The 20,017-nt window shown below is 42.8% G+C and overlaps 1 protein-coding gene across 3 annotated transcripts in view; it reads right to left on the bottom strand.

Moving 5' to 3' along the window:
* LSAMP (limbic system associated membrane protein) overlaps nt 1–7,930 on the bottom strand; it is a 639,835-nt gene extending 631,905 nt beyond the window's left edge. For 2 of the 3 annotated variants that reach the window (XM_025990102.2, XM_025990101.2), the window contains exon 1: nt 7,563–7,929. In XM_025990102.2, the coding sequence (XP_025845887.1) occupies nt 7,563–7,717 (155 nt within the window). In that variant the 5' untranslated portion in view covers nt 7,718–7,929. Of the gene's footprint in view, nt 1–7,562 lie in introns of all 3 variants that reach the window. The other variant, XM_072724085.1, reaches the window with a different exon arrangement.
* Nucleotides 7,931–20,017: the final 12,087 nt, after the last annotated feature.

Below are 20,017 nucleotides of genomic sequence, written 5' to 3' on the forward strand. Positions count from 1 at the left end.
TTTATACAGCACTCCAATATATACTGGGTCACTTGATCATCACAAAAATAGTTTGTGTAGTAGGCCAAGTAATTGATGATTATTCTCATTTAATAGATTGGATTATTTCATGATATTTAGATCTAAGTCTTCTGACTACTTGTTAAGCATTCTAAACATATTATACCCTTGACAGTCTTTACCTATGCACAAAGACTTGTTCCTACGTTTCAGCTTAAGATTGATCACCATGTAAAATAGAGATGAAGCCCACAAATATGTAACTTTCATCTTGTAAATCATATATCTGTGTATATGGCAACATAAACGCACACAATTAAGCCTGTTTGAATAAGTTATCACTGAAGACATTTTCTTGCCTAAATATTATCTCTTTTAACTCTTAGAGATGGAACTGAAAAAAACCATACTAAAACTGTTTTGTGTCTTGCCTAATACCAATGAAAATGAGAACACAAGACAATAATCTTTTAAAAACCCAAGCTTTAATGATCTTTCAATAGATAGTATATAAATTGGATCCATATTAAGATAAAGTCACTACATTTTCCATGACATTGTGCTATGGGATTGTGTGGTAAAGAAATAGATCTATGATGAGCGCTAAACCGCTGAGCCACCCAGGGATCCCCTAAGTGTCTAAATTTAACATGGCCCTAAGCTTTTAATTTTTTAGAATTCTAGGTCCTCATTCCCTTGTTTTTACACTAGGGGAAAAAGTGGAAACAACACAAGAGATTTGAGTATTTGACAGTGCAATGTGAAAATGCTGTGCAAATTTCAAGGGAAAAATGGCTTCTCTTCTATAAGGCATCTGGAACGCCTACATTTACAAAGAAAGTGTCAACACTCAAACATATACTCAATTGGGACATACATTCTTTTGTCTCAATTGAACTTGTACATCTTTGCTGTTGACATAGTTCCCAAGCCATACAATATGACTTTAATTTTTTACCATATCTATTAAGTACTGACCCAAAGGTGTTTTATAAAAGAGATTCCTCAACTAGTAAAATAATGGTTCTAACTCTATGTACACATCAGAATCATTAAAAAAAAAAAAAAAAAAGAAACCTATGCCCAGCCCTACTCTAAACTAATTAAATAAGAATTTCTGAAAGCAGAGATTATGTGGCTTCAGTATTTTTTGAAAGGTCTCCCCTTGACTGTAATAGGCAGCCACGGTTGTGATCCATCTAAAGCAGTGCTTCTCTACCTTTCAGATGTTTATGAATCATTTGAGGATCTTGTAAAATCCCTGAGATTTGGGATTTTAAAAAGAGACTGTGTGATATCTAAAATACTCATCTGCAGAACACACTTGTTATAGCAAGAGTCAATTCTCAAAAGTGTGGCCTCGTCCTGCAGCATTAGCAACATCAAGAACTTGCTAGAAATGCGTATCTCAGACCCCACCGGAGACCTACTGAATCAGAAACTCTGAAGGTAGAAGCCAACCAATTCATGTTCTGATAAGCACTCCTGATATACCTTCCAATACACCTTCAAGTTTGAGAAACACTGGTCTAAGCAAAAGAGCTGCCCGAAGTCCGAACAACTGGCTGAATGTGGTTGGAAAATGACTAATATATTTATGCTTATGTAGCAGTTTACAATTGGACAAACTTCCCTACTTTACCTCTTCTGAGCTTCTTAAAACAACCCTGTAAAGTAACTAGAGTAACTAAAATAGGCAGTTTCAGCATTTTATAAATTAAACTGAAGCTCAAATATTTAAGGGATTTGTTCAAAGTCATGTAGCATGCAAGGATAGATCCAAAATTAGAGTCTAGGTCTTCTAAGTCTTATAAACTAACAAGCAGGACATTCCAAAAACAGGGCAAATGGCTGTAAGCCTAAGTAACAGCCTGAAGAGAAGGGCTCTCTAAGGTGCAAGTGATGACAGCAAGGGGGACCAGCACATGGTTAGGTAACTTCCTATCACGGGAGTTATATACATTTGTACCTGGGGCTCTCAAAGACCACAGCAAAATATGCACTAATCCTCTTTTTGCCTGAGTTTGCTATTATGTAGAACCAGCTTCAAGAAACACAAATGTTTAACCTTCACCAACTGATTTAGTAGATAAGTCAGTCACCTTTGCTTGTTCACTCCACAATTCTGCAGATAATTCATTAAAGTCAGATGACACAGAACAGAAAAATGACCCCAATATGTGGAGTGTGTGTATATATACTTAGGTGTTTCGTACTTAGAAAAACACAAATTATCACAATTTGTATTTGTCACATGAGACTGGGCTGCACTCTTCTGTCCATAAGTAACAACAACATTGTACCTGTACAATGCACAGGTACATCAACATTAAAAAGTGTATCTAATATGCCATATTCCTGGACAATATACAGTGTGCTATACTCGACCATTTACTAATATGTTTGATAAAGGATTCAATGTGAAATACAGGGTCCTTTAAGTATCAGTAATAACCAATAAATGTTGATTAGTGACTTAGCCAGGGAAAGAAAACGTCATAATTGCCACAGACGTTCCCCAAAGACCCATGCCCACAAAGTTTGTTTTCAAATAGTGATTTACAAGTGGTAGAAAAATCACATATTGTGTCAGGAGTATGTTTGAGTGTTGACACTTTCTTTGTAAATGTAGGCGTTCCAGATGCCTTATAGAAGAGGAGCCATTTTTCCCTTGAAATTTGCGCAACATTTTCACATTGCACTGTCAAATACTCAAATCTCTTGTGATGTTTCCACTTTTTCCCCTAGTGTAAAAACAAGGCAATGAGGACCTAGAATTCTAAAAAATTAAAAGCTTAGGGCCATGTTAAATTTAGACACCTAGGGGATCCCTGGGTGGCTCAGCGGTTTAGCACCTGCCTTGGGCCCAGGGCATGATCCTTGAGTCCCGGGATCAAGTCCCGCATCTGGCTCCCTGCATGGAGCCTGCTTCTCCTTCTGCCTGTGTCTCTGCCTCTCTCTCTCTCTCTCTCTCTCTCTCTGTGTGTGTGTCTCTCATGAATAAATAAATAAAATCTTAAAAAAAAAGAAACCTTTCTTTAAAAAATAAATAAATAAATTTAGACACTTAATTTCTTACACCTACCACTTATCAAGTATATTTACATTTAAATGGGGAAAATGTTATCACCATAAAAAGTATTATAATATCTTGCAAACATCAAGTAGGGTCAGCATTGTAAAATAATAAAATTGCATAAATAAATAAATAAATAAATAAATAAATAAATAAATAAAATTGCAATACCTCAAATTTAAAATATTTAAAATCACAATAGAATGAAACCCCAGCATTTTATCATATATGCACTTATACAATATGTACAAATATGCATAAAATGTAATTTTTACAAAGTTACCTTTTGAACAGATACATCAGGATCAATTACTTTATCATTATCTTTCTATACATATGTTGATATTAAAGATCTCGTCAATGGGACTGGTAAAAATGAAATTTTGCAGGCTAGATTAGAATACTACCTATTTCCATTTTTTCTTTGACTTATCAAAAGAGCCATATGATTTCAACCTGCCAAGCATAACCAGGAGGTGAATCTCGTTGGGAGCATGTGTGCAAGAGTAGAAAGTTAGGAAAACCAGTGTTAGAAATGTGTCTAGTAACTGATGAACTCCTACACTTCTTGGGGGTGACAGGCAGGTGGGCTCTGTTCAGAAAAATACCTGAGACATTCCATAAGTCAAGTCCTATGAGTATGTCTTACACTTTACTGCACACACAAATATAAATGCAGTTTCTGGTTTAATATCTAGGAAGGAACCCATGTAACTGCTGCTGCTGCCACTTGTCTGTGGATCATACCTTGATTCTATGTCTTTAAGATAGAAGATGGAAAACAAAATCTTAAAAAAAAATAAGATAGCAGATGGTGTGTGGTTTCCTTTAGCCTTTAAAGGATCTCATAGACAACCTCTGAAGATCTAGATTTTTGTCTGGGAAATAACAGGGTTAGGTTCATATAAAGGAGAGTATTTCTCCATCTAGTTCTGTCACTTTCATTCTACAGTCTTTTATTGTTTTCCCCCAAAAAAGATAGAAAGTACCAAACAAGACCCCAAGACTAGTATATCATAATTTTACAAAAAGAAGCATCAGTTCCCAAAAGATACACCTTTTTTCTTCAAGGCAGTAAAGGAAAATGTCTGGAGGACAGTCAACCAAACTCCTGCCACTGGACCACCACAATTACAAACCTTCCTTGTCTCCTGTTGCTATTTCAGAGTATTCAGGGCCACAGAATCACTGAGAGGGTTTTTTTTTTTTTCTTCTTGCCATTTCACTTTCTCAGTGCCAAACATCTACTGTGGCTTCCAATGAATCGAGTTCTCTTTTTCCTCTCCTCCCCTGGAAGCTCATGCTCCCAGTAAATTGTCACAAATAAAGTAGAAGCAAGCCTTTCCCGGGCTAGACTTGTAAACAGAAAGCAAGAAAACCATTCTTCACTGGGAAACTGACCCACAAAGCTTACTGGGCTCAGTTAAGGAGATTGAGAAGAAGGTCAGCTACGAAAACAAAGGGAACTCTCTCCATAGTTACTTCTGATAGAGCTCCACCACCCAGAAATAAAAGCCTTGTCCAGGGCAAAGGAAATAAAAAAAAAAAAAAAGAGGGCACATTAGGTGAGGTCTGAAAAAGCAATGGACTCTCACAGGTGACTTCTCTGCATGGTTCTGTTTGTCTATCTTCTCTTTCCTAGTGAATAACTGCTTCTATATTTATTCTCTTTTCTCACTACCCCCATTTCCACCCCATAATGCCTCCCAAAGTGTAAAGCTTAAAAACTCCATTTCCTTTAAGCCAGAGACACACAGAAGCACATCGATATCCTATGTAGACATTTATGCAGTTAGACACCTCTCATAGACATAGACTCTATGCACATGCTATACAAAAACAGAAGAATATCCTCTTTCTTTTGAGTTACCATCTAGATGTTTCCCTAACTCCTTAATAACTATAGCTTAAGATACAGGTGATGCTGACTTACAAAGTTCATGGACCTTTAAATAAAAACATACACATCCAGGGTAGTCGTTTTCCCCATATTCAGTCTCACACTCAGCGAAAACAAGTCTTTCTGGGGATACCATAAATCTATATAGAGTGCTTCACTAGCAAAGGGTTAATGATGTTAGGGAGTATGAATGTTAGCAGTTGAGATGGCATGCTTATGTGTTTGCAAAAAACATTTTCTGCATCATATCCAAATCCCTTTGCAAACAGATAAATTACTCTATAAATCTTATTACTCCATGTGGATAAATCACACATGCAGGTTTACAGGGCTGGAAAGCTGGTAGGGAAAATCTGCTTTGGATAGTAGGATCTTTGGGATTCATAATCTCTCAATGCTCAGGAAACGAAGAAAGGAGCACTTACACGTAAGGATTTTCTTCCTTTTTACAACCTGCAGCAACACACACACACACACACACACACCAAACCACACGTACACATTCCTCTCTAACAAGGCTAGAGATCCCCAAGCAGGACACTGTGACAGCCAACCAAATTTATTTCTGAGAAAAGGAAAGAAAACTTTGCTGCTGTAGGCAGCTCTGCTAGAGAACTGCTCCCTGATGCCCCAGGGTTTATGCACTATCAGCTCCTTGCACACAGATTAGAGGTTTACTTTCTCTCGCATCCTGTTTTTTATTGCCACAACAAGCCGTATTAACTGTATGGACAGACTGACACTGGGTCATTTTATTTGGACACAATTGGAAAACATTTTCTTTCTTTTCTTTCTTTCTTTCTTTCTTTCTTTCTTTCTTTCTTTCTTTTCTTTCTTTCTTTCTTTCTTTCTTTCTTTCTTTCTTTCTTCTTTCTTCCTTCCTTCCTTCCTTCCTTCCTTTCTCTTTCTTTCTCTCTCTCTCTCTCTCTCTCTCTTTCTTTCTTTCTTTCTCTTTCTTTCCTTTCTTCCTCTCTTTCCTATCTGACAGAAATTTAAGAAAGCTAGAAAAAAGGACAAGGGTATATGCAGTAGGTGGAGGAGGGGGAGAGAGAAGAGAAACATGGGAAAAGAAGCTTGATGCTTTTTTAGAAATAAAATTATGGCTAGGTTCGATCTGAGTTTCTCCTGCTCACTGTCCCTTACAGGGGTCAAACTCCCAAGGACTGGGACTCTTCCTTTCCAAATTTCAATCCCAAATTATATTTCAGAGTTTGGCAGAGCCACACAGAGATAGGACTTTAAGGTCAATAATCAATTTGAAATATCCATTTTACGCCAGGTTAATTCTTGCCTAACCTTTGTGCTTAACGCTCCTATTCTTAAATATCAGCAATTTGGCAAGTTCCTATTTTTTTTTTCCTTTTCCACTTTCATGTGTCGATGTCTATCCGCATTCCAGAAAAGGCTCAGTAACCAACCAAAGTTCTAAGATTGATTTATTGCCCTCGATGTCAATTAGAGGATCCTTACAGAAAGTCTCCAGTCCCAACTACTGCTGGGGCAGAGCGAGAGCCTTGATGTGCATGTATTCCTTGCTCTCTCTCTCTCTCTCTCTCTCTCTCTCTCTCTCGCTCACACACACACACACACACACACAGCATAGAGAATGCAGTACTGTGTACCACTCTCTGAGAGCCGTAATTCAACAACTCGTCTTTCTCCCATTAGAGAAGCCCAACAAAACTCTTAAGTGCAAAGCATCTGAAATCACAAAAGCAGGAACACTGGCCCAAGTGTCACGAACACCATCACACCATCGGCAAAGTTGGGCTTTCCTGGTCCTAAGAAACCAAACCACATTTGGTCAACACCGCTGGTCCTCCACGGGAAACAGAATTCCCTTGAAATCTGTGGCCAGATCAGTGGGCCACTCGTAAGAGGTGCATGTACACGCTCAGGACACACGCACACACACGAGCCTGCAGCCTCAGAAGCTGGAGTTGAGCAAACACACACACACACGCACACACAAGCCTGCAGCCTCAGAAGCTGGAGTTGAGCAAACACACACACACACACATGCACACACGAGCCTGCAGCCTCAGAAGCTGGAGTTGAACACACACGCACACACACACACATGCACACACACGAGCCTGCAGCCTCAGAAGCTGAAGTTGAGCAGATGTACAGGCACATGCACACAGGGGAGTCTGCAGCCTCAGAAGCTGGAGTTGAGCGTGCACACACACACACACACACATGCACACACGAGCCTGCAGCCTCAGAAGCTGAAGTTGAGCACACACATGCACACACACGAGCCTGCAGCCTCAGACGCTGGAGTTGAGCGCGCACCACACACACACACACACACACACACACACACACACACATGCACACACGAGCCTGCAGCCTCAGAAGCTGAAGTTGAGTACACACACACACACACACATGCACACACTCGAGCCTGCAGCCTCGGAAGCCGGAGTCGGGCACACACGCGCACACACACACACTCACACACACGCACACACTCGAGCCTGCAGCTCAGGCCGGAGTTGGGCACACACAGACCACAGACCCACGCGCGCGCACACGCAGCCCCGCCGTCGCGCTCAGCAGAAAAGTTGCCGGGAGCCCTACCTGAGGATGGCCGTGTCGCCCTGCCTCACGGTGATGTTGTCCGTGCCTCGGTTAAAGTCCACGCTGCGAACGGGCAGTCCTGTGGGGAGAAGGCAGAGCAGCCTGAGCAGGACGAGCGGCAACTGGCTGCGGGCCGGCCGGCGGGCGCCGAGCATGGTGGCCTCGCCGCGGTGCGGGCGGCGCGCGGGCTTCCCGGGCTGCTCCGGGCCTCCCTCGGGCACTCGACAGCGGCTCGCAGCCGGGCTGCGGGGGTGCGCCGGGCCCCGAGGACGCGCGGCTGGGCGGCTCCCGGTGCGTCTGCGGCCCGCGCTCCCGCCCTCGCCGACCCAGTTCCCGCGCGGGCGGCCCGGAGCCGGCGCCCAGCTGCCAGCGCCCGAGCGCACAGCCACTCGGCGGCCGCGCGCCCCGCCCGCCCCGCCCCGCCCCGCCCCGCCCCCGCGCCGCCCCCGCCCCCCGCGGGGCCCCCCGCCCCGGCACGTCATCCCCCCGCCCGCCCCCGGCCCGGCCCCCTCGGCGAGCTGCCCCCTGCAGGCCCGGCCTCGGGGAGCCCCGGGCGCACCGCCCCCCCGGCCCGGCCCCCTCGGCGAGCCGCCCCCTGCAGGCCCGGCCTCGGGGAGCCCCGGGCGCACCCCCCCCCCAGCCCGGACCCTCGGCGAGCTGCCCCCTGCAGGCCCGGCCTCGGGGAGCCCCGGGCGCACCCCCCCCCCCCAGCCCGGACCCTCGGCGAGCTGCCCCCTGCAGGCCCGGCCTCGGGGAGCCCCGGGCACCACCACCCCCCAGCCCGGACCCTCGGCGAGCTGCCCCCTGCAGGCCCGGCCTCGGGGAGCCCCGGGCGCACCCCCCCCCAGCCCGGACCCTCGGCGAGCTGCCCCCTGCAGGCCCGGCCTCGGGGAGCCCCGGGCGCACCCCCCCCCCAGCCCGGACCCTCGGCGAGCTGCCCCCTGCAGGCCCGGCCTCGGGGAGCCCCGGGCGCACCCCCCCCCCCAGCCCGGACCCTCGGCGAGCTGCCCCCTGCAGGCCCGGCCTCGGGGAGCCCCGGGCACCACCACCCCCCGCAGCCCGGACCCTCGGCGAGCCGCCCCCTGCAGGCCCGGCCTCGGGGAGCCCCGGGCGCACCCCCCCCCAGCCCGGACCCTCGGCGAGCTGCCCCCTGCAGGGCCCGGCCTCGGGGAGCCCCGGGCACCACCACCCCCTGGCCCCGGCCGCCTGCCCTGGGAGGGGGCGCAGCTCCGCTGTGCGGTGCAAGAGCGCGGGGACCCGGGGAGGAAAAGTGTGGGAGAGGCCGGGGTGGGGGTGTGAGTGGGAGAAGGAGCCCCAGGACAGCAGGGGGCCGGGAGAGGGCACCCCGGTGAGCCGGAGAAGCCCCAGAAGCCTGCCCCTGGAGGGGACCGGCGCCCAAGGATGCGAAACAGAAGCCACTGGGCGGGAGGGGGCCCCCATCAAAAGCCAAAGTTCACTTCGACACCAACTCTCCCTGGCCTCCCGTCCTGCTCACTCTTTCCTCTCTCCTGCGTTTTCTTGTGCAGGATGTAAAAATAAAAAAATTTAAATTTAAATTTAAAAAAAGGTTGCTTTTCCCTCCTTCCTTTATCGCCTCCCCCCTCCTGGAGCCCCCCTCCCCCTCCCCCGCGGGCGCCCCCACCTTAATGAAGGATGGATTGGAGACAATGCTGGCATTGAGTGGTCTGGAGTGTGAATGCCTGGTTTGTCTTTTTTGCAAGTGCCAGCCTCAGCAGCTGATCCCCCCATCCCTAAGTCAACCTCGCTCTCCAGGAACCCCCCCGCCCCCCGCACTCAGCCCCACACCCGAGGAGGGGTCCTAAGTGAGGCTGGGCGGGGAATGTCCTTGGGCCTGTGGCTGCTGCCTAGGCTGCTGCTGGCACTTGCTCCTCGAAATGTTCCCATGCAAGGAAGAGATTTGCATATGGGAAAGGTGGGCATTCACAGGACTGCACTGAGGCTCCGGATGGGGTCCTGGGACCGCACACAGCGTGCCATCATGCGTCATTCCTTCTACTCCATGAGTCAAGCCAAGTGATAAGACCCATAGGGCCTAACACTGTTAGTCACCCATGTGACAGCCCCCACTATTAGATGTCTCCCTCAGTGCTGATGCTGAGGATAAGAGATAGGGGTGAACTAGCCGAGGACATCATTGTTGGTTTTTTTTTTTTTTTCTTTTTAAATTGTACTTTTTTGAATAGTTAAGGCATTCACAGTGCAAAGATCAAGCGGTAAGGAGTGCTGCAGAGCAACCTGTAGTTATCTTTCCTACTCCTGTCTTTGGGCAACCATTTCTCCTGTTTGGGAGCAACAAGTATTTCCTGTTTCTTACACAACTCGCCCTAAATATCCAAGTATATACAAGCAAATACACACACATATCATGTCCACCCCTCTTAGTTACACAAATGCTTGGCCAAAGGCATGGGGGGGCGGAATTCTTCTCAAGTACGCCCACCAGAGTACAAGCCCTTAGGAGGCACTCACTGTGCTGACACCTGCCTTGTCCCCCAAGTTCAAAGAATTTACCTGCTGAATTTTATCAATTTGAAAGGTAGGTACACTCTTACAGATTATGTGAGAAATGTAAGGAAAAAACTGTGGGTTTTTTAAAAGTGTTTTATCCTACGTTGGTGCTGATAAGTTGCACCCAGATAATAAACCAGTGATGTTCCACCTCTAATTTGTAACTCGGCTGTTTAAAACTTGGAACCCACTTTGCCACACACACACAAAAGATAAGTCAAGTGGTTAGGTGAACTACAAAACCCATAATCCTGTGGTTCCCAGTATCAATGGGAAGATGAACATCAAGTTCCAAATGGAGATGCATGGATTACATAACTGTATGCAAAGACTGCAGGAAAGGACACCCACCCCACCCACCCCTGCCAGTAGGCTTGACAATCTCCCAGGAGGCTTCTTCTGAGCTTTCAGAGATGAAGGATAGTCTTAGAACATCTTCTTTGGGTGAGTAGTGTTTCTCCAATGTCAGGAGGAAGAAAAGAAAGACCCAAAAGACTGGGGCCACTAGAACATCTATTTGCATTCATGGGGCCAGATGTATGATAAGACACCACCCCCCACCACGGGAACTAGAAACTCTGAGGAGGATCAGATATATCAAGAGTATCAGTATCCTCTCGTATCAGTGGGCGACACTTCAAATGAACAAAGAGGTTTTTCCAGGGCAAGAAGGAAGTTTGGTGGGGCGGTACCATATGATTTGCAGGAGATGCTGTATAAGGGTTGCTCACTAATGTCTATACAATTCACCTCAAATTACCAGTAGGACTTGTCTGGTCCTAAGGTGAAACATAAAAATTAAAATACTGGGGCTCAAGATAATTCACACCAAAGTAACAGGAATGTGGAATTTGTAGAAAATCTATCAAATCTGTAGTGCCAGTCACTCTGAGAAAAGAATGTATTAAATTAATCAAGATTGTAATCAGAAATGGAATAGACATGCCTAACCTAACCAAGAGGATAAAATCTTGAATACATATGTATATAGGAAGAAATGATATAATGTGATTAAAAGTTTTTTTTAAGAAATGTTTTCATTAAAATCCATTTATTGGCCACTTTTGTTGAACTAAATTGACTTACTATGTTCCTTGGAAGCAAAACACAAAAAGAAGACTGTATTTATTTTATTTTTTATAAAAAGACTACCTTTTAAGAATTCTCTAATTCAGATTGATAATTTATACTGGATTTCTGAAGAATTTCCAAAAAATGAAGTTTATTATATAAGTTAATTCTTTAGTATTTATCATTTATGTCATGTCCAGCAGGCACTTCAAATGCAACTTCCTAACCCAATTCTTGGCACAGGGGCAACACTCTACAATTGATGAATGTGAGAACAGAGGAATGGCTAAATGCCTATCATTTATAAAATAATAAATCTATTTGGGAGTGTACCGTTGACTTCCGTTTAAACTTTATGTTCTCTAGGGGTCTTTTTTCCCCTTTTCACTCACTTGTGGACTCCTTCTGGTTTTCTCGCCTCCAGGAGCTCTCACTGAGGACTAATAAATCCAATGGTCAATATATGTATATATGTATATCTCGTGAGTAAGTTATCTCATCCTAATGGTCACTCCTCCAAAACTATTCCAGTATGAACTCCTCTGCTGGCTTTCCTAAGAAATGCAAAGAAGGAAACAAATAGACAAGTTCCTGAAATTTATACAAGCTATTCTTTTTTTTTTTTTTTTTTGGACACCACTATATGCATTCTTCCAAGAGGGCTGGCAAAAACGAACATACTTTCAGGTTATTTGTGAGGCAAGTATGGCTGTTAGCCATGTGAAACAGCCATCATCACCCAAGTAAGATGATCTTAACTACTACTTTAAAATAACATACTGCCTTCTAAAAGAGGCTTTAGAAGATTCTGGCACTCTCCAGGGACAAATGCTGCAGGAAAAACAAAAACTGGCTAACGTCTGAGCACCCTAAGAAGCATGAAAGGTTTATTCTTCTGTTTAGCTTTGTAATGTAACAGGCTCACAGGAAATCCAGATGCAGCCTGGAATGTACAACTAATTTAGTTACATTGCTTACATTTTATGCTAAACATGTCTATAATATTATTAATATACCACTCTACATTTCTACAGTTGTAGGATCTTAATCATAATAACGCCATGCCTGTACTTTACTTTCATAAGTGGAATTAGCATTTCCATATGAACTAGAAATGCAGAACTGTTAATACTTCTCCTTAGGATTCCCGCTATGACATTTTCAATGATTTCATCATAATTTAGCAATATTCAAGTATCTCAGTTTATGTTCATAAGCATGGCACTGTCTCATGTGAATTTCCCTTCGAATCTGGCTCCTTTGAATACGGTAGCTTCATCCACATGTGTCTCACTGCCTAACAGAATCAATCAGCTTCAAGTCAGTTAAATGTTGTTCAAGGGGATCCCTGGGTGGCGCAGCGGTTTGGCGCCTGCCTTCGGTCCAGGGCGCAATCCTGGAGCCCCGGGATCGAGTCCCAGGTCGGGCTCCCGGTGCATGGAGCCTGCTTCTCCCTCTCCTGTGTCTCTGCCTCTCTCTCTCTCTCTCTCTCTCTCTGTGACTATCATAAATAATAAAAAAATGTTCAAATCCTTACTACAGAACCCTCAGTGATGTAAAGCACTCAATCTGTACTCTGCACAGTTAAAACTGCTCTTTCGTGGTTTGCTTTTCGCTCATGCTTTTGTGGTATATTGTTATCATATTGGTCTTCTGCTTCTTCGCTCATTCATTCTGTTTTGGGAAGTATCAGTACTTGGATCTAAGTTCTCATAAGGTCTCTGAGGTTCTTGAGCTGCTGCTTGGGTCCTCCTACACCAGCAAACTTACCTTCATATATATGTTTTAGTATTTCACAGACATGTACATACTATCCCTTAGGCTTTCCTTTTCTCTAGATTGTCCAGTCTGTCACCATGTACAAGGAGGTGGCAACTGTCAAGTAATGCTGCATCTGCATTGCTACTGTTCTTTTATCTCTCCTTCCCGTATGGGAAGAATGTTGGAACATCTGGAAAGATGGTGGTAGCAGCATCTTCAGTATAGCAAGATATCAGTACAAGCAGGTAATCAGACAATTATATCCCCTATTTGTGGTTACCGTAGTGACTTGGATACCTATACTCAGAAAATAGGCCGAGGAGAAATGAGAAAGAGTAGAGGCAGGTGTGTCGTTCTGTACTCTGACATTCCCAGTAGGTTTATGAGTCATTCATTCATTCAGTGTTTATTGATATGATAGCTATATAAGACAGACCAAGACTCTATCTCATAGAACTTACATCCTCGATGGAGAAATAGACACTAAACAAGTAAATACACATTAAGATTATGTTGGAGACTAAATGCAATGGAGAAACATATGTGTGATGCAAAGAAAACGGCCTAGAGGTATGGCCTGGTATTAGGTATGATACCTCCTAAAATCTAAGGAAGCAGACATGCAAATATCTGCAAGACATTTCCCAGATAAAAGAAATGGCATATGCAGAGGTTCTGAGGCAGGGACGGATACACCAAACACAGAAAGCAAAACAAGAAGAGTAAACCAGGAGTGTGGTTTATGTGTATGCTGTGGGAGGTAGCTAGAAAAAGCAGATGAGATTAGAGATTGAGGAGGGGTCATAATGAAGAGATTCCAAGGTAAGCATTTAGATTTTATTCTACTGACTTGAATGATCAATGCAAGATTTTAGGGATTTAGATAATTTGATTTATATTTTAGGAAGATTGCTCCAAATATCATATGGAGAATGACTTGTAGAAGAGCAATAGTGAAAGCAAGGAGACAAATAAAAGGAAATCTTTGTCATCCAGTGGCAGCTGGGTTGGACTGGGGAGTAACAACAGAAATGGAGGAAAGATTGAGTTAACTACACCTGCTCATTATGAGAAGACCTCCCCCTGCCCAAAGGCCATGTTCTCTCACAAATGATCAATATTTCCCACATACCAGCATTCTCCCTTACTGTACTAGTTCGATTCTGGTGTTGCCTTGTAGGAAATCATCACTCATCAAATAAGAACTGACAGACCGCCAAGTAGACTGTAATTTATACCAGCTAGTCAAGAAAACAAAAACAAAAACAAAACTGTGTCCCAGTTGGTGCTCTTTTTCAGGTGCAAACTTTGCTTACCCTTAATATGGTTATTACACGTTAACTAAATGTCAGTATAAGAAAGTGCTTTGCTACAGAGGAAGAAGTACCTAACAAGATGACAGATGCCATCTAATTGCTAAACTTTACTAAATATTTTCTTATGTATATATATGTATTTAGCAGACAAGAGTAATCCCACTAAATCTAAACGGAATGCCTAGTTAAATATCTCGAGGCTGTAAATCATGTAAATAACACTAATATGTTTTCTCAAGAGTTTACTGACAATATTGAGCTGCAGGGCAGGTCCAGTGTTAGGTCATTATCTTATTCAAAAGGTTCCAGAACTTATTCTGCTTAAAAGTATCTTCCTTTCCTATCTGTAAATCACAATCTCATCCCTCTCTACTGCTGGCAATGAATGTGGGAGCACTGCCTATGTGAGAGGAAGAGGATTCACGAGATGTGTCTCTTCAGTGGTGTCAGTATGCAAAAAAACAATTCACAAAAATAAGCAATTTTTTTTTCGAGAACTACAGTACAACAGGCACTATACTAAATTCTGGAGAAATAATAATGTATGCACCTGACACCATGCCCTCATGAAATCTAATGAGGGGGATGCCCTTCAAAGCCCCTCCTGGAGAGGGGCCAAACATCATCTTTGTACAATTATAAGGCAAGCCTCTCACAGCTGTTCTCTATTACAGAGCAGGACCAAAATTAATCAACGTATATGCCCATTCCTCTCTAGTACTGAGAAGTACTGAGAAATTATAAAATTCTGGGATTTGCACCTCAGATGAAGAAGTTAGGTATACACATATGAAGCAGAGCATAAGATAACCAGGGAACAGTTAAGTACTAAATTCAAAGGAAGTGAAATCAAAGCACAATGGTAGTTCAGAAAAAGTAATTGAGAAAGAAACTTCTTGGAGAAAATGGTATTTTACATAACCCTTGGAAGATGTGTAAGAGGGGACTGGAGGAAGGTAATATGTTATGCAAAGTAGGCAAAAGATGGCCATGAGAACCATCCTGAAGGAAGATTGGACCTGGAGGAAGGCTTAAATGACTAGCAGCAGGGAAGGGAGAGAGAAGGCTGAAGAGAGAAGCTGCATCATGGAGAATCCTGGAGGCCTGAATGAAGACTCACACTTCCCTCCTCATCTCCTATTTGGAAGGCTACTTTAAATTATGGAGGATCAATGGGCAGCCCGGGTGGCTCAGAGGTTTAGCACCCCCGGCAGCCCAGGGCGTGATCCTGGAGACCTGGGATCGAGTCCCACATCAGGCTCCCTGCATGGAACCTGCTTCTCCCTCTACCTGTGTCTCTGCCTCTCTCTCTCTCTCTCTCTCTCTCTCTCTCTCTGTGTGTGTGTGTGTGTGTGTGTATCTCTCATGAATAAATAAATAAAATCTTTTAAAAAATAAATAAATAAATTATGGAGGAGTGAGATGAGATATGGACATCTTAAGGAGATTGTTCTGGCTATGGGAAATTAGAGGTCAGAAGGAAGATGAAGGGGCAGCCCTGGTGGCTCAGCTAGGTTTAGTCCCGCCTTCATCCCAGGGCATGATCCTGGAGTCCTGGGATCGAGTCCCATGTCAGGCTCCCTGTGTGGAGCCTGCTTCTCCCTCTGCCTATGATTCTGCCTCTCTGTATCTTCGAAAAATAAATTTTAAAAAATCTAAAAAAAAAAAAGAAGGAAGATGAAGTAGAGAAACTACTCAGAAGACTAGTCAAGCTGCTGGGGACAAATGAGAAAGGAAATCAGCATTGTTCATTATATACATTATTGCTTCTAATAATGATGAGGAATGAAGACCTTCCTTCAGAGACTTTAGGTTCGTGGGGAAGATAAGTTGTAGGAAAGGATATGGAGGTAGAAATGGAAAAGTTAGAAAGGAAAATAAGTGTTTTTTTATAAGTTGGGGTCTGTAAGGGTTTTTGCAGGTAAGTTAGCAAGTATGTCTTTATTTTATGCAAAAGGGAGCCATTAAAGGAAGCCTGGGAGGGCCCCTGGGTGGCTCAATCAGTCAAGCATCCAGCTTTCACCCAGGTCATGATCCCAGAGTCTTGGGATGGAGCCCCGTGTCAGGCTTCCTGTTCAGCCTGTTTTTCCCCCTCCCTCTGCCTCTGTCCACTGCTCCCTTCCCCCACCTCTGCTTCTGCTCTCTCTCTCTTTCTCTCTCTCTGTCTGTCTCTCAAATAAATAAAGAATTTTTTTAAGGCCTTAAGCAAGTGACATAATCAGACTTATGTTTTAAGATGATAACTAACTGGCATTGGAGTGGAAGATGGACTGGGGCAAGTCAAAGGCAGGAAAGACCAGTTATAACCTTTCTGAAATAGCACAGGCAAGAGATGACAAAAGTAGATCACAGGACAAAGACAGTGTAAAGAGAAAAGGGGTGAAGACTTGGAGGAATTTCGTGGAGGGACTGATAGGATTTGTTAACTAATTAGATACAGAAGATTTCATTCTCTCCCTCACCCCACCCCCCTGTGTGTGTCTGTGTAAGTGTATTTTTTTTTTCCTTCTTCAAATCCAGGCTGGTAAAATGAGAAAGTTAAGAAACTAGTTTCAGAGGAAATTTGGAAATTCTACTTTTAGAATTCTGAATTGGTTCCTAAATTGGTACTCAAATAGTCTGTACCTCCAGATGGACATGCTTAGGAAGTTGTCACAGGAATATGACATGCTTCATAGGAGAGCTATCTCTGAGTTCTGTAATAAAGTAAGCCCAGAAATCAAACATCCCCCCCCCCAATTTTTCTTGTGCTTTATCTTTCTTTCTCTCATGTGTTTTTGTAACTTTAATATACAAATAGCGCTTCAAGCTGGTGACATATTTACCAATCATACAAGCCTCATTTTAATTTTTAAAAACGCATGTGCACATAGCAATTAACTACTTCTATGTTTGAAGAAGAAATATAATCTGAACTTGTCTCCCTCTGCTGGTTGCACACTGAAGTATCATGGGTCTTTTAAACCAGAATACAAGAAATAGAAACGTACAATAATAATTTGTTATGCACAAGGTTGGGACTTTGCAGTTCATAATGGATAATGACACACATAATTTTATATTTTATCTTCTCTGTAACACTTTGAGATAAACAGTGCAAGTATTATCACTCCACTTGTCAGAAAAACACTTTGACTCCAACCCATTAAGCTCTCATTAAGAAATTAAAGAAATCAGAGGAAAATCAGGAAGCATATGTAATTTTAAAAATTGCATACTGTTGAAGCTGGTAAAGGCCCAGAAGATCTCATTGCTCAATCTCTCCATTTTAATAACTGAAACATGGAAGCCTAGAGTTTACAGTTATTTAGGATCACTGATAATATTCAAAGAGTAAAACTCTCAAAACAGTACTATTTCTGTTGTACCATGCTGTCTGCCTAATGCTGTCAGGAGATTAATCCTTCACACCACAAATGAAATATTTACACAAAAAGGCTGGACTATAGATTAGAAATGCCCATTTCTCTGAGGCTAGATCTATACAGCAACGGAACAGTCCATAGCTATGTTAAACTTAAAAGCAAGTAAGAAACAAACAAACAAACAAAGGAAGGTACATCAGCTGAAAAAATAGACAATAAGGCAAAGACCAATCCCAAATTACTTGCTTGAATAGGTTGTGGTCTGCCCAGCCTTGGGGCTCTAGAACCATAGGCAAGGCTTGAGATGGCTTTCAGAGATGCTAGGGCATTATAGATTGTGTCAGCAGAAGAATTGGAGTACAATTCCTCACCCTCTAAAGGCTTGGAGCACTCTCTTCTTCCCTATATGCTCTCTGTAGACAATGTACTACACCTCTCAGATATCCTATTCTCCAAAGTCATCTCCATTCTTAATGGATATTCCCATTTTCTTTCGGCAGAAGAAAAAAATGCCAGTTAAAATAATTAATACTTGTGTGTGAGTGGTAAATTCCAATTTTTGCAGGGATGTGAATATTATACAAGGGAAATTTCCTAAACCCAGTAAATCTCTACCTGGTAAAATAAATAGAGAAGGTTTTTTGTTTGTTTGTTTTCAAATGGGAGAGTCCTTTAGTAACTTGTTTTTTACTGACAAGAGATAAGATCATTTGAGTCAACAACTGTGAAAGTAATTTAAGAGATCTAAAATTAAAATTTAAAAAAATTACATCATCTTAACCCATTAAATCATAAAATCCCCTCACACAGAAGAAAACTCAGCTTAGACCATTAATTCAATATATTGCACCTATTAAAAAAATTTTATACAGATGATAGATACAGGTCAGGAATAGAGATACCAGTGAAACTGTATATAATACACACACAGAGCTAAGAACAAATACAGACAATATAGATAGTTCCAAAACATAGACTACATCCAATGCACTCGGCAAATATTTCCAATACCCATATCCAACAACAATTTATCAGGTAAACTTTTCACACAAACTTTTTTTCCAGTAGTGAAATCAAAATTAGAGTCCTTTTCTTCAGTGGTGTTCTCTTTTTCTCTTGCAAGAAAGCATGACAGAGTATTGATCTTAGGCTAGAATCAGGTTGGTAAGTGGCTTTAGAAGCCTTTTGTGATGTTTGGAAGCAATGAGAATGAGCTGATACAAGGAATACTCGCTGTTTCAGGAGAAATAGGTTATAGTTAGAGCTTTGATGTAGAAAATATCTAGCTTGGATATAAGGACCAGACAGTTTTGGGAAGTAGCAGGATAGAGAAAACGATAAGCAGGTGTGCAGATATGGATCTGATAGCAGTAAGTGAACAAGAAGGAGTACAAGACAACAGGAGCAAGGAGAGAGGAAGATAATAAATGAAGGGAAACTTGTATTGTGATCAGTTATCTCTTAAAATAAAAACAATTTAGTCATCAGCTAATGTGAGACAGTGTAATGCTGGTACCTATTTTAATGCATGTAGCAAATGAGTAAAATCATTTTTCTTGGGACAAAAATGACCACCTTGTTATTAAGAAACAATACTGAATGGTGGTTTGCAACTTCTTTTCACTCCTACCAATTTGGTTTATGTTATTTTTGGGTTATGATATTAGTAACAATAGTTCAGTTATTTCATTAAGTAATAAGAATTTAATGATCACTTTGTGTAAGTAGATATTCTGCAAGACTGTGGGAACCATTCACTATGGGCTCTATGATGAGGGGGAAAAAAATCAACCTTGTCAGGAAAAGAAGATCAACAAATGGATTGGTGAATGACTCAAAACCAGTAGAAAATAAGTTTGAAATTTTGAGAAAAGTGCTCTAAATGCACAGAAATTCAAACGTGGAGTTCACTTCAACCTTTTACATGCTAGGCAAGATTGTAGACACTGAGATCACAAAGAAGCACAGGGAAAGACCCCTTTTAAAGTGTTTTATCTTCTTGGGCGAAGACTTGAAAGTAGCCATTGGTATAACAGTTGCATAAAACAGAGGGCCCAATTAGGATACTACCTCAGTAACTCAGGCTTGAAAGGTAATGATTTTACAGTGAGGGTGAAGAAGGAGAATAAATATCAGAGATATAAAGGAAGGGTCAAAAAGAATTGTCGACTAACTGAATACATGAAATGGGTAAGAGGAAGGTATCCAAAACGAGTCCTGTGAATTCCCCCCTGGATTTCTGGAGAATGGGATCATCACTGCTAGAGATCTGCTAGAGATCAGGGAGCTGAAAAAGCAGAGTGTAGTATACCGGGATAGGGGAAGATGAGGAACTAATTGCTGCTAAGCAGCAGCACTGCCATTTGGTTAGCTACACTTACTGGAGGGAGTGTGCTTGTTAATGGATTTGGCT

Source organism: Vulpes vulpes, chromosome 1 (genome assembly GCF_048418805.1).
Source record: "Vulpes vulpes isolate BD-2025 chromosome 1, VulVul3, whole genome shotgun sequence".
Lineage (NCBI taxonomy): Eukaryota > Metazoa > Chordata > Mammalia > Carnivora > Canidae > Vulpes > Vulpes vulpes.